The sequence below is a fragment of the Lichenostomus cassidix genome, chromosome 3 (genome assembly GCF_008360975.1).
Source record: "Lichenostomus cassidix isolate B80296 chromosome 3, HeHo_3.0, whole genome shotgun sequence".
NCBI lineage: Eukaryota > Metazoa > Chordata > Aves > Passeriformes > Meliphagidae > Lichenostomus > Lichenostomus cassidix.
The window spans coordinates 80,879,725-80,892,615 of record NC_139483.1 but is presented as its reverse complement, the minus strand read 5'-3'; the positions used below and the strand labels follow the sequence as shown (position 1 = coordinate 80,892,615).

The 12,891-nt window shown below is 36.6% G+C and overlaps 1 protein-coding gene across 1 annotated transcript in view; it reads left to right on the top strand.

Moving 5' to 3' along the window:
• The window catches only part of MEI4 (meiotic double-stranded break formation protein 4), a 72,609-nt gene that overhangs the window by 15,456 nt on the left and 44,262 nt on the right, over positions 1 to 12,891 (top strand). Inside the window, exon 3 of the mRNA XM_085056467.1 lies at positions 6,622 to 7,181. Within this exon, the coding sequence (XP_084912593.1) occupies positions 6,622 to 7,181 (560 nt within the window). The remainder of the gene's footprint in view (positions 1 to 6,621; positions 7,182 to 12,891) is intronic.

Here is a 12,891-nt window from a genome sequence, read left to right as displayed (position 1 = left end):
TTTCTTGGTTGGCAAAGACAGGATCAGATAAGTCCTGCTGTGATAGCAGGAAGGTGATAGCCAGTCAAAATATTTTCTGAAAAAATTGATTTCAAACTTATGAAAGGGCAAAGATCTCCATCATGACTTAAATAATGTAACTTGTGGTGTTTCCTTTGCCTCCGTACGTTAAAAGGAGTGGTGAGAGAACATAATTGATAAGAGACTTTTTTTAGCTGATTTTCAAGGAGAAACCAGTCACATGAATTCAGAAAGGTCAGACCAAAACATGAAGATTTCCTCAGTGGCTATGTTATCTGCAACCTGATAAAGGAGTCTAACTTGTTAGTGGAAATAACATCAGTCCAAATCTGACTGAATAATAGTGATACAAACACATTAGTCTATCAGGAGAAATTATTTCCCTCCCCAGGAGGTAGATGAAATAGTTTGAAATGTTTACATCTGTTGTGAATACCGCTTAGCAACAATTTTAGTTTCCGTTGCATGGTAGTAAGGTAGAGGACTACAGACTAGAATTTCCAAGTTATCATGGTATGTTTGGGGAAAAGCTATTTTTTCAGGTTGGTATGTTTAAATGAGCTGCTGTTACAGATTGCTGTGTCCTGTCATCACTTTCCCCACCCACCCCCGGTATTTGGAAGGAGTACAAAAGCATGACAGTTGCAGAGGAACTCAGCCTCTGAGGGTATCTTTTACTTCTTCCTTTTTCTAACTTCCTTTTTCTAAGGTGAGAGGATTCTCCATCAGGCAGCAGTCAACTCTTAATTTGATGTTGCCATGGGTAACAGTTTTGATTCTTTTTGTCAGGTGCTTAGGGATGTGATGTTTCTGCATAAAGACATTCCACCTCCCCACTTCTTGCCTCCCCATCCCCCCAAATAAAAATTGATGTCCTTCTCTCCATATAGGCTCTCCATAAGGACAGCCCAGTGTGTCATCTCAAGATTATTTTCTCTAAGGCATAGTGGTGTCAGACAGACAGTACTTCTAAAATGTCATTTGACATCTTAAGTGTATTGGTGTACTCCCATGCTTCTACCAGTGGTAATAATGCAAGTAGTCAGCATGGCAAAAAATGTCTCACAACCTAAAAAGTATTTTATATTTTTATGAGGAGAGCAAAGAAATGAGAATAGATCTGTGAGATGGCAAAAATGAAATTAAATTGTGCTTTGCAAAGATTTATAGGAATATGGCTCTTGGAATATGATGATGAGATAAATCTGTTCTCCATAATTGTATTGACACAATAGGGAACTTTATGAAAGCTGAGGCCTTTTCAGGATAATTAAATAAGTTAATTTGCAATCTGGAAAAAGCACCAGCTGGAGTGTAATGATTCATTGAAATCTGAGAGTACTGCTTCTTCCATGGATAACAGGTCTGTTTTGGTTGTGGAAACTTTCTCCTTTGAAAGCAGATGCTGTCTCTCTTAGCAGATGGCATTGCTACAGCTGTTCTAAGCACATACCTGGGGCAAAGGGACCCAAGAAGCATCCTTTTCTTTTCAGATTTCTGTATAAGAAACCCATTTAGAGGCAAAAACAACCCAATTTTCCCAGCAGCAAAAAGGGTTTGTTATTATTTTATTAATTCATTATAAGATGCATAGTGATTATTAGGAATAAGGTTCATAAAAACGAGTGGGATTCATAATTTAGTGAAGATTAATTTCCTTTCTTCTTTTCTTCTGGGTAACAGAATGATAGTTTTGGGGAAAACAATGTATGTAGTAAAAACAGGTTAAGTAGTGTGGCCACAGCAATTAGGATCTTCTTGCCTTTAAGTCTACTGGGGGAAGCTAAGAATCAGTCAGTTTTTTCCCTGGAAATACAGAATCACAGAATTGTTGAGGTTGGAAAGGACTACTGAAGATCATCTTATCAAAGCCCCTTGTCAAGCATGGTGACCTAGAGCCAGTTGTGCCAGACCATGTCCAGACAGCTTCTGAGTATCTCTAAGGACGGAGATTTCACAACCCCTTTGGGCAACCTTAACCTAACTCAAACTTAGAATCTAGTTCCTCAAGCAGATCTTTGTTTACGTCCTTCTGGATATATAAACAGAAGAGCCAAGTATTTATACCATGTTGTATTTAAAAAAAATTATGTTTTTAGGAAGGCACACCCTAGCTGATTTCTTAAGGAGTCCACCTCATTTCAGCCTTCATCTCATCAAGTTGCATCCAGATCATTGCAGTCTGCATTGGCTGCTATTTCCTGTGTCTCAGCAAAGCTCAGTTTGTTTGATAATGCAGAGCATTTTTAATAAGACATAATACTTCCAGTTCAGTACTAGCAGTTCTGTCAGGTAGTCTTCAGAGGTAACATTAATTCATTCAGTATTTTGAAATATCTCCTATCTGGCTTACAATTCAAATTTCAGTCATGTCATTGAGATGGTCAATATTGTAAAGCTTTTCAGCTCTTTTGTTGTCAAAACTGCTTGATGAGCATTAACTGACTCAAATATGTACGTTTGTCACATGATTATTTATCCTTTCATATCTTTACTGCAAGTATTCTTTATTTGACTTGAACTACAAAAGATTTGTGCTGTCATCTACAGAGATCCCTTTAAAATGAATGTTTGTATCCTCAAAATCCTTCTCAGTTCTTACTGAATTCTAAACATTTAGATACTTTATGTAAGCAAAATCCCTAACAAATTGAAGTATATGCTTCTAAGCCTCTAGAGAAGCTTTTAAATCCTAGCATTGAACAATTTGAGAACTTTAGATACTCAGTCCTATATTCATTTCTGTGAAATTATCCCTAAATGGGATAAAATATGTCAGCATGCATCTTTATCATTAAAAAGCATAAAAAACTACCTTACATTTAAGCAGAGGACCTTTCTTTTCCCAGCCAGTTACAAAAAAACCACCATGGAGATGTAGAAGCAAAACATGGGATACAAGACTTCTAAAACTTCTTATTTGGAGAATTCTAGAATCTTTTTAATATTTCAGCATTATTATTTTGGAATAATGAAAATAGTAGTTTGGCTTGGTTCCAGGTCAGGACAGAAATGGTGTGCTAAACACATAGGAGTTCATGAGCAGGGGAGAATCGTTTTTTCCTCAACCAGTCATCTTAGTTAGTAATGAAAACAGAAAAATAGAGACAGAGTTACTCATGAAAGAAAGGCAAAGAAAACATATGGGTTTTTAAATAAGAGAATAAACTTGATTCATTGTTCATAGAAAGTGCACTTCAAACAAACCAATCAATGAAAATTAAATTAAGAATAACAGAGCCCTGAAAAATGTAGACAAGGATATAATTTCACTTACCTTTTCATTTCCTTTTAGAGGTTATTGACTGAACACCTACATGGAAAGCAGAATGCAGTATCATCAACGAGGTTTCTAAGAATGTCTCATTTTTAATTGTCTGTTGCTTTTTCTTTTAGTAGTGGAACTGAGAGTAGCAATTGTAACTGAGTTTTAAGAGAGCTTTACCTATCTGATGTCAGTGTTTTTGATTTTCAAGTGGTAATCCATGTGTCTGCTTATGAAATGAAAGAATATAAACAATGTCTAATGCTTGAAACTGAAGTAATTTTTTCTTAGCAGAATTCAGATTACCTCTTCACTCTGTTTCTTGCCTCTGCTACCTTCAAGCCTGTTTTCCATTCCGCAATCCCTGTTGGTAGTGGAGCTGCAGGTAGATTAAGTTTTTCAAAAGACTTGAAGACCATTTTACCATTTCACAGCAATTTCATCAGCTGAGGACCCTTCTTAAGTTTTTTAATTTTGAACTGCATGTAGCATTTGGCCTTTCTCATTCAAGTCTTCTCTGGACTGTGGCAACTATTAACAGAGTTGTCTTAAAGCATCTTCCACCATCCCTGCTTCTGCTACATGGGTATTACACAAGCTGCCTCTTTTACTCCACATTGGGTACTGAGAGAATGAATTTGGGAGATGGGATTGACTTTGGTGTTTTCTAGAGTTCTGCTTCCTCAGGACTAGCTGAAGACTCCCCATTCTCTGATCATTAGGCTGGTTGGCATCTCACTGCCTCGGTGAAAGCCTCTGTTTTGTGGTCCCACAGCAGCATGTACATCTGAGTTCTAGTGCCCACACACCTTGCTGACACACTGCATATTATGCAAGTCACTCCCTCATCCCTTGAGTGGCTTCTGATTTTGAGGCCATACTTTTTCTGCAGTAGTGGATATGCATAGAAGGATGTGAGTTTCTCAGCCTTTGTGCCCCAAGGCTCTTTGTGTGACCACATCTTGCTTTGTTTGGGGCTCAGGATCTTGCTTTGTTTGAACATGTGGTTATCTTATTTAAATAGTAGGTAAGTACAAAGTGATGAGTTTAGCTTCTTTCAAGAAATAAATTACAAGCTATTTCTAGACATTTTGAGGGAAATAAGGAGTATTTCTTGATGGTTTGTTGTTTTTTTTTTGCAAGATGACTGCCACCTCCTCCCCGAATGACTGAAACATATGAATGGCTTAACATTTTTGAGCACTTTGTATTACTCATTTAGCTGTAAATTTATTGATATTGGAGACTTACTGTAACAGGGTTTTCTGGAAGCTCACCATGGAACAGGAGTTTGACATCTCAGTGAATAGGAACCTAACAATAAAGGCAACATTGTTTCCTACTAGAAGGAGTGTTTCATTGAATACCCTACCTCTTTTGTTTGGGGACATCTGAAGTTTGGCTTCTATGGATATTGCTGTACTATTCTTCTCCTTTTTCTTTAATCTTTTTTTTTTTTTTTTTTACGTCTACAAGAGAGTCAGCAACATGCATATGGGGTTTTTGCATTAAGTTCTTGCTTTGCTTCTTTTGACTTCTGGCATTAAATCCTCATGAGCAATTTTCATGTTGTCCTATGGGACTAAGAACAGGAACAAAATACCCACATAATGGAACTTGCAGTAGATGGATTTCCTAGAAGGGCTTATTGGCTTATTTTCCTTAAATGGCACCAAAAACAACTTTCAATTTTTTTCTTCTGAAATGTGTTTTGCTCAAAACCCTAGGGAGAGACGACATGAAAGATGGATGCCTGTTCTTGTTAGTCAGACCATGGGAAGCGTGCTCTGATTCTTTGCTTGTTTCCCCAGTTTGGGTATGCAGGGCCTTTGCAAACAGTGTTAATCTATAAAATGCTAGGCTGGCCTTAGAAGTCCAGTTTTTCCTACCTCCTGGAAATGGCAGTTGATCTCCCTACAGTTATCCCTTTCATTTTGAGTCAAGTGCTACCAATACGGTACAATTTCGCATATGTCTGAATGTTAACGACATGAAACTCAGCAATAAATAAATAAACTGTGTTTTCAGTTTTGATCTTGGTAATAGTACTCTCATTGATACTGGTATGTTTTCAAAGACTGAAGTAATGGTCAGAATTTAATTTGAAATTGAGAATTTAATGAAGTCTGTAGTAATATTTTTGATTAGTGTTTTATTAGCATACAGAATACTGTAGGTTGCTGCTTAGGGATGTTTTCTGTACTAAAAATGCTTTTTTTTAAACTTGCTGTGAAATACAACATTTCTTTTCTGTGAGGCCAACCATCTATAATTTTTTCTTATTAATTTAAGAATACAAAGAGAAGTATGGTACTGCTTTGGATCCTTGTGGAAAATGTGAATGCTGTAGGTGTGTTTTCTAAGAGTGAGAGGGGAGGCAGTTTGTGACTCTGCCTCAGTGAGCAGGGCTTAGCCAGGAGTTGGTCAGATGGGGTGCTTGCCTTGCCTCATGGCACCAAGATGTTTATGTGTGTTGGTGTTCCACTGCTCTGCCTTGCTTTGACTGTGATGTTTTGGCATAGGTAGCATGTAGAATAGGTGTCTTTCGTCACATGGAGCTGAGTTTATGTCAAGAGGCATTGCCTTAAATGTATTTAATGTGTGAAATGGGATGAAAAAGATTCTACAGTAGTACATGAAAATAATTTATTGGTGTGAATGTACTGCATACCTCTTGTAATGTAGTCTGTGTGTCTTTGAAGGAGATGGTGTGAGATAGGTGATGACTGAAGAAGCTTTTGATTCTGAATGTTTTTCTTTGTTAAATAATGAAAAAATCAAGTCTTATGTTCTGTTCAACTTTGACTGTTAGAATTTCTTATCTGACTGGGGAGGAAGAGTATACATAAAGAAGAATATTTTATTTGATGCAGTTATAGTAACAGACTTTCACTGTCTTTTAAAAGCAGTCTGAGTTTTTGAAAATAAAAGCAGTGAAAATGTTTGGAGGACCAGAAATTTACATGCATTTTATTACCTGGAAATTAATGGGAGTATAGACATCCACTTGAATTGTTTGGTTTATGTCTACTTAAATTATATATGTGAAAACTTAAAATTTCTGACAGTTTTAAACTCAAAATTACTGTTCATATTACAATGAGCATAAAACATCTTCTTCACAACTAGACATTAACTTCTGAAGTTTTTCACTTTAATTAAAAAATACCGTCTTCCGCAGCTAAATTCTAGTCATGGGAAGTTCTTGGGGAGCAAACATACACATGTATTATGAGATTTTTGCATGGAAGCAAAAAAGGAGAAGTATATATGGCACTGTGAGTAAGGACGTATTTAAGCATTGCACAAACATAATTTTCATGTTTGCTTTTCAGGAAAACAGGATACTTCTGCTGAAACTCTTCTGGGTCATGAATCTCTAAACCCTACAAATTACTCAAGCCAGCTGCAAGACTCTGGATGTGATGTTGCTAATGACTCGGCATTTGATTCTTTAGGCCTGGCTTCAGATTTTCACCAATCTGAGCATAATATCAACACTTTTAAGCATTGGTTTGAAAGAGCTCCCCCACTGAATCTTTGCCATACTAGCAAGGAGCAATCTCTGACTGCTCCAATGCAGTTTTTGCAAAATTTGCTTGAAATAAGAAATCTGTCAGAAGGAGGAATTCTTCGAGCAGACTTCTCAGAGCTTGAGAATGATTCTTTCACCATATGCAATTCGGTGTCTCAGTTGCTAGATGGACTGACTATTTTTTACAACAGTCCTAAATTCCCAGCTCCAAGTTTCCTTACTGAAGCAGTTTGTGTTTTGATCAGTTTAATAACTGATACTAAATTATCTAATCATGTTTTGAAGAAGTGTTTCAAGAAGATGGAAGAATTTAAGAAAAATCTAATTCAAATTATTTTAAGAAGTAGCAGTGTCAATAGGGTAAGTGTAAAACAGTTTCCGTCTTTCCTATCCCACTTCTGTATACTGTAATATTCTCCTGGTTTTATGCACTTTTAAAATACCAGTTTGTCTTATATTTTAAGGAGTGCTACTCAGAGATTTTTGTGATTATTCTTTTCTGCAATAGGGACAATAAATGCTCTGAAGCGCTTGAAGAAGTTCTTTGCTCGTGCATGCAAGAAGTTCTAGCCTATTCCCGAGTATAGGACTGTTGATAAAAATGAAGTTTAAAGCAATTCTGTAGAAAATATGAGAGAAAAACACATTGTTTCTCTTGCTATATGAAGATATATAGTAGATATTCATTCATATGTAATGAACATACAGTTTTTTATTCTTTCTTGAGCCCCTAGATAAAATAGTTTGTTTGCTTCAGATATCCATCATTCTCTATCTACTTGCAAATTTGTTTTTTAAAAATATGTAATCAAATGAGTGAAGTGTTCAAAAATAATATATCCCCATCACAAACAGCAAATAGGACTGAACTGCATTTTGTTTGTATTCATCAGTGTGTGTTGTTCCACGTATCACATTGTTAATTTCCTCATTCAACTGAAATATCCCTGTCTGTCTTCACAAGATGCCCTGTAGGTAATGAATTTCACTGCCTGTCTTGGGATTTTTGGTTTTCATTCTGGCTTTTAGAGTAACTTGGAACAGACATGATGGTGGTATTTTTTGGCACTTCGATGTACCAGTTTAGTGTCCCTTTGTAGACAACAACACTACCATTAGATTAAATGAAGATCTTATCCCTGTAATCCTTGGAGCCTAAAAATGTTGACTGGATACTAGATCCCTATTTTAAGATAAACTCTAGAGTTGCCTTTAGCAAAGTGAAAGCCTGGACATCTGGTATGCCTGTGGATGGATATACCCATTTGTCTTAATTTAAAGTGAATCCTGCTCACTGTGTATTGAGTATTTACCCCAGAACATGAACATCAAACAATTTCCAAATTAGGAGGGCATTGGGTGAAAAGGATGTACCTGTATTTTGGTTAGAAAGCATTCAGAATGAAATCTCTCCAGGACTAGAGCCTTGTGTTTCTAATACAGAAACATTTCCAGTTCAGTGTCACCATGGTATGACACTCAGTTTTTAATTAGAGGTGTCCCTGGTCAGTGTTTTTATTAGGATGAGACCATACATTCTATTTGTATGGCATCAGGAATGGAGTTATACAGCTGTTACTGCTTTTTTGTGTGCATGTGTGATGACTGGATACAGAACAAAAATTTGAACAGTTCTTTGTGAAGGACTTCTTTATAGTTGATGATGTCCAGTATTTCTACCCTTTCCTCTCCTCTCCCTGAATGGAAAATCAAGAAATAATTAAAGTAAGGTTAATTGTGGAAGAGCAATCCAGAGATTTTCCAGAGAGGGATTTTCTGTTGAGTGGAGGAACTTGCAAAAGTTTAAGTGAGAGGTGTCACATCTTAAATGAGAGAAAATACTCTGATAGATCAGGGATGTTTCAGGTCTGCAAAATGATTTTAGAAATCATTCAGAAGAGGTGAAGTACATCCACATAATTTGAAAGTGGCATGTTTTCTCTGAATAACTTCACTAAAACAGATGGCTTTTTACGAGATATGTTGTATCTTGCTTCCACCAAAATATTGACTTAACAGTCATTACTATTGGCAGCCATTACTTCAATCAAACAGATTAAAAGAGTTTAAAAATTGTATAAACCAATTACTAAGAGATAATCTTAGAGGTTTCCAGATTTGAGGTTTGGTTTTCTTTAAACTGAATTGCAAATGGAAATGAATACGTTCAATTCAGAATTATTAGTGTAAATTGTATAACTAATTTTTTATGTGATGTATACCAGATATCTCCCAAGAATACTTTATACAGGTGGTGATTTAAATATCAAAATGATAGGTTAAAAAAAAAAATTACCATTACTTAGAAGGCTGTCTTCTGGAAGAGTGGCAAACTGTATGAATTTAAGTTCCAGGAAAATGCTTGTATCCCTCCTGCGTATAAATATTAGGAATTTTATTGTTTCTGACCTTACTGTCAAAATGCATTTGTATAGACAGCCATTGATGCACCTGTATAGTATTTGACAGGTTTCCCTTTACCATCCTCACCATTAAAACTCAGGAGCATTCAAGAAGGACAAAGGGCTATGATAAACACCTTCAAAAATTGAACAGAGAGAAGTGCCTATGGATTAGACTTAATTAATTAATTAATTACATCTTTAATAGCTATCTCAGCATTTTTCAGAGCAAGTTAAATAACTTTAAATAATCTTTGAGAATTGGAAAAGGAATAATTATCTCAACCTTAGATGTACAGGAAAAAAGCAGTAGAATTACTTGCTATAACTGTTGAGTCCTATTGCTTGAAATGGTTCTAATCATAAAGCATTGGAAGATGTAAAAACCAGCAAACACATGTACTCAGCATTTTTTTCCTGGATTCATTTGACTGAAGCTGTGCACTTGGATAGAGTTTGACCTGAAACTCCAAATTGATGTAAGTATCAAAAGGAAAAAAAGTATGTCTGTCAGTTAAAGTATGTGACAGACAATAAAAAGTAATTTTACTTAAAATATAAAATTATTTCAGTCCAAAAACTAATGAGTGTAGCCTCTTGAGTTTTCCTTTTTAAATTTTCTTCTTTCCTGCCATGTTTGGAGAGCAGCTTAGAAGTATGCACATAGTTGTTAGACGCACAGTCTTATGGAATAAACCTTCTAGAAACATCTCAAAAAAAGGAACCTCAAGTCAGAGCTGCTAAGGGTGAAGCAGAAATGTTCAGAGGTTCAACCATCTGTGCAAAGGCCTGACTTTGAGCCTTCTGCTGGCATGGTCTTTCGTCCCTGCATGGCTGCCACAGAAAAGCTTGTGAGGATCCTGTGTCTAGCTCTGGTACACATGACCTGTTGCTTTCATGCTGCAAAATGTGTGACAGCCACTGCTGATCTGTGTAGCAAGCACTTTGCTCATCCCCGATTTTTGAGTCCTTAGCACTGAGACCTTTGGGGGTTTGTAAGGTCTATTGCCTTTTAATGTGCAGATTGTTCATTTGTGTTGTCACTCTGCAGACACACTCTGCTGTGTCAGCAGAACCGCTGTTGTATTTATGTAGGTTCCTTGCAAGTCCTGCTCTCAAGCAGACCAGTGTACTGTAAATCTCTGCAAGACTGTATTCAGTTGGCAGAGCCACTGACTCTGCCTTTCAAATGGACTCTGCTACCTGACAAAACATGAGAAAACATTTCCCACGGAAAACTCTGGTAGGAGCTATGGTATGTAATTACAGCCCCAGTGGAGTAGAAACTTCAGAAAGGAAGCACTGGAACTTTTAATTTTTTGTTGGTTAAGCTACCTGTTTGGGATTTGACAACGGCTGCCTCCATACACCTCCACAGAGGTAGTTGTTTTGAAGTTATTAGCATTAACAGCATCTGGATGGACACTGAGACATCAACACAGCTTTAGGAATTTGTCTTACCCTGTTTGGGACTTTACTGCACACTTTGATTTTTCTCTCATGTTTCATGTAAAAGTGAATGTGCATTTCTCCTGCTCCTAGTTGCATCACTCACTCACTGGCACTGAATTATGCCTGCTCTGTTGAGGTTTGTATCTGTTGTTCGGAATGTGTTGAAACAGGGGATCGTTTCTCCTATACCAGAAAAATGCAACAGTTGGAGGCACTGGGGATTCCAAACCCTCTGTGCTGTTTAGGGTATTATATGTGTTTTACATTTCTGGTGGAGGTTTTGGACAGCTCATGTCAGTAGGGCACTTCAGAGATGACACCCTGGAGCCTACCTGGAAGACTGCTGTGGTAAATCTGGGCTGGCTGTAGGTTCATAATATATGGAATTATCTTTAGAAGTCAAATCCATTTAACAGAAATTAGGACGCTTTATACGTGTCGTATTTACATTTCTTGTATATACAGCTGTGTGAAACTTCAAATGTTATTGTTAAAGAATCCAGAGTCTTGCTTATTACTTTGGAGACAAAAGATACATAGGTTTATCTTTGGCCTCTCTCAGTGCAGTTCAGTTGTGTTCAAAGCTGTCATGGCCAAATGCATCACAGGGTGCTGCATTATGTGGGATTTCTGTCGTATGATGTCTAGTGGTGTCACACTAGTTTGTCAGCACTGTAGACAATTCAGTGCACTGATTGTACTTCTTTTAGTTGCAGTGGTACTGTAATTCAGAGCATGGCTAATGCATCAGTTACAGGTCAAATGATCTCCTGGGTTTTTTTACAGAGATCTGTGGTTGTTTCTTGGACCTCTTGTTTTAAGGAGCTCACCAAAACACAAACATGGAAGACACTACTTTTAGGATTCTAAAGCTGAGCTGTGTTGGGCTCCTATTCAACAAATGCCTCATCTTTCTGGCCCATCTCGCTCATAATCTCTTTCAAACAAGACCCAGAAGGAAGAGAGATGTGTTTCAGTGGTCTGTTGTTTGATTCTTCTCATGCAATGTTTAAAACATCAATACTGACTTTGAAGATGCTGTTAAGTCATGAATTGCCACTCCAATCAAACAACACACACAAAAACCAGGTTATGTGATATTTTCTTTGTCTTTTACTTTTTTTTAACCCTTTCCATTTCAGACATTGGCTACCTTTAGGGTAGTTGTTTTGATGTTATTAGCATTTACAGCATCTGGATGGACACTGAGACATCAACACAGCTTTAGGAACTTGTCTTATCTTGTTTGGGGCTTTACTGTCCATTTTCCTTTTTATCTCATGTTTCATTTAAAAGCCTGTATGTAAAATTTTGCAAGGGCTCAAAGTAATACTATTGATATATTTAGTAGAAAAGCAAATGCAGGAGTTCTGAGTAGTAATTTCATGCCTTTAGTGAGTTTGTGTGAGAACAAATTCACAATTCTTCATGAAAATAACAAGTTGAAAAGTAATACATTGAAAAGCAGAAGGAGAAATGTTTAAATCTCATTGGCAATTATATAATGAAATGAATAAAAGTGTTCTGTGCAGTTGAAACAGTATACATTCATGAGAACCATGGTTTTGAATCTTTTCTTATCTAGGATGCAATTTATATAATTCGTTAATGACTGATTTTGTCTGGAAGAGAGTAATCATAAACTTACCCTGATGCTTTAATACATGCTACAGTATGCATTTAATACATGCTACAGCTAGTTGTGGGTGCCAATAAATTCCCCCCACTGTATATAGTTAGCAGTGTATTTTGTCAGCCAGGACAGTACTCTACTCATCAGTTTGCAAGAGTCTTTCCTGCTTAGGGAAATAAGATTTAAAAATAGTTATTCATGTCACTGGTAATTTTCATGTGTAAAACTAGTAGGTTTCAGTTTTCTTAATTAATTGAGTCCCAAGAGGAGTACCATGGGTGCATTTTCATCAGCCAAAAAATTTTGCTTTTATAGGGGAAGAGCACTTCATTTGTGTGAATATTAAAACATGTTGCCTGAATTTTAAGGTCTAGTAAGAGTCAATGTTTGAATCTCTTGATTATTGAATTAAATTTTCTCAGCAATCTGTTGTCCTTATTTAGAGAGTTGTTTAAGTCAAATGGTAATCAAAATCCATTGTCATGTAAATTACTACAGTCTAAAGCAATCACCAAACTGACTGACCCTCATTTACTTCAGTAAAGTGGATCACAGAAGTAACTAGACAAGAATGAATGAAAGA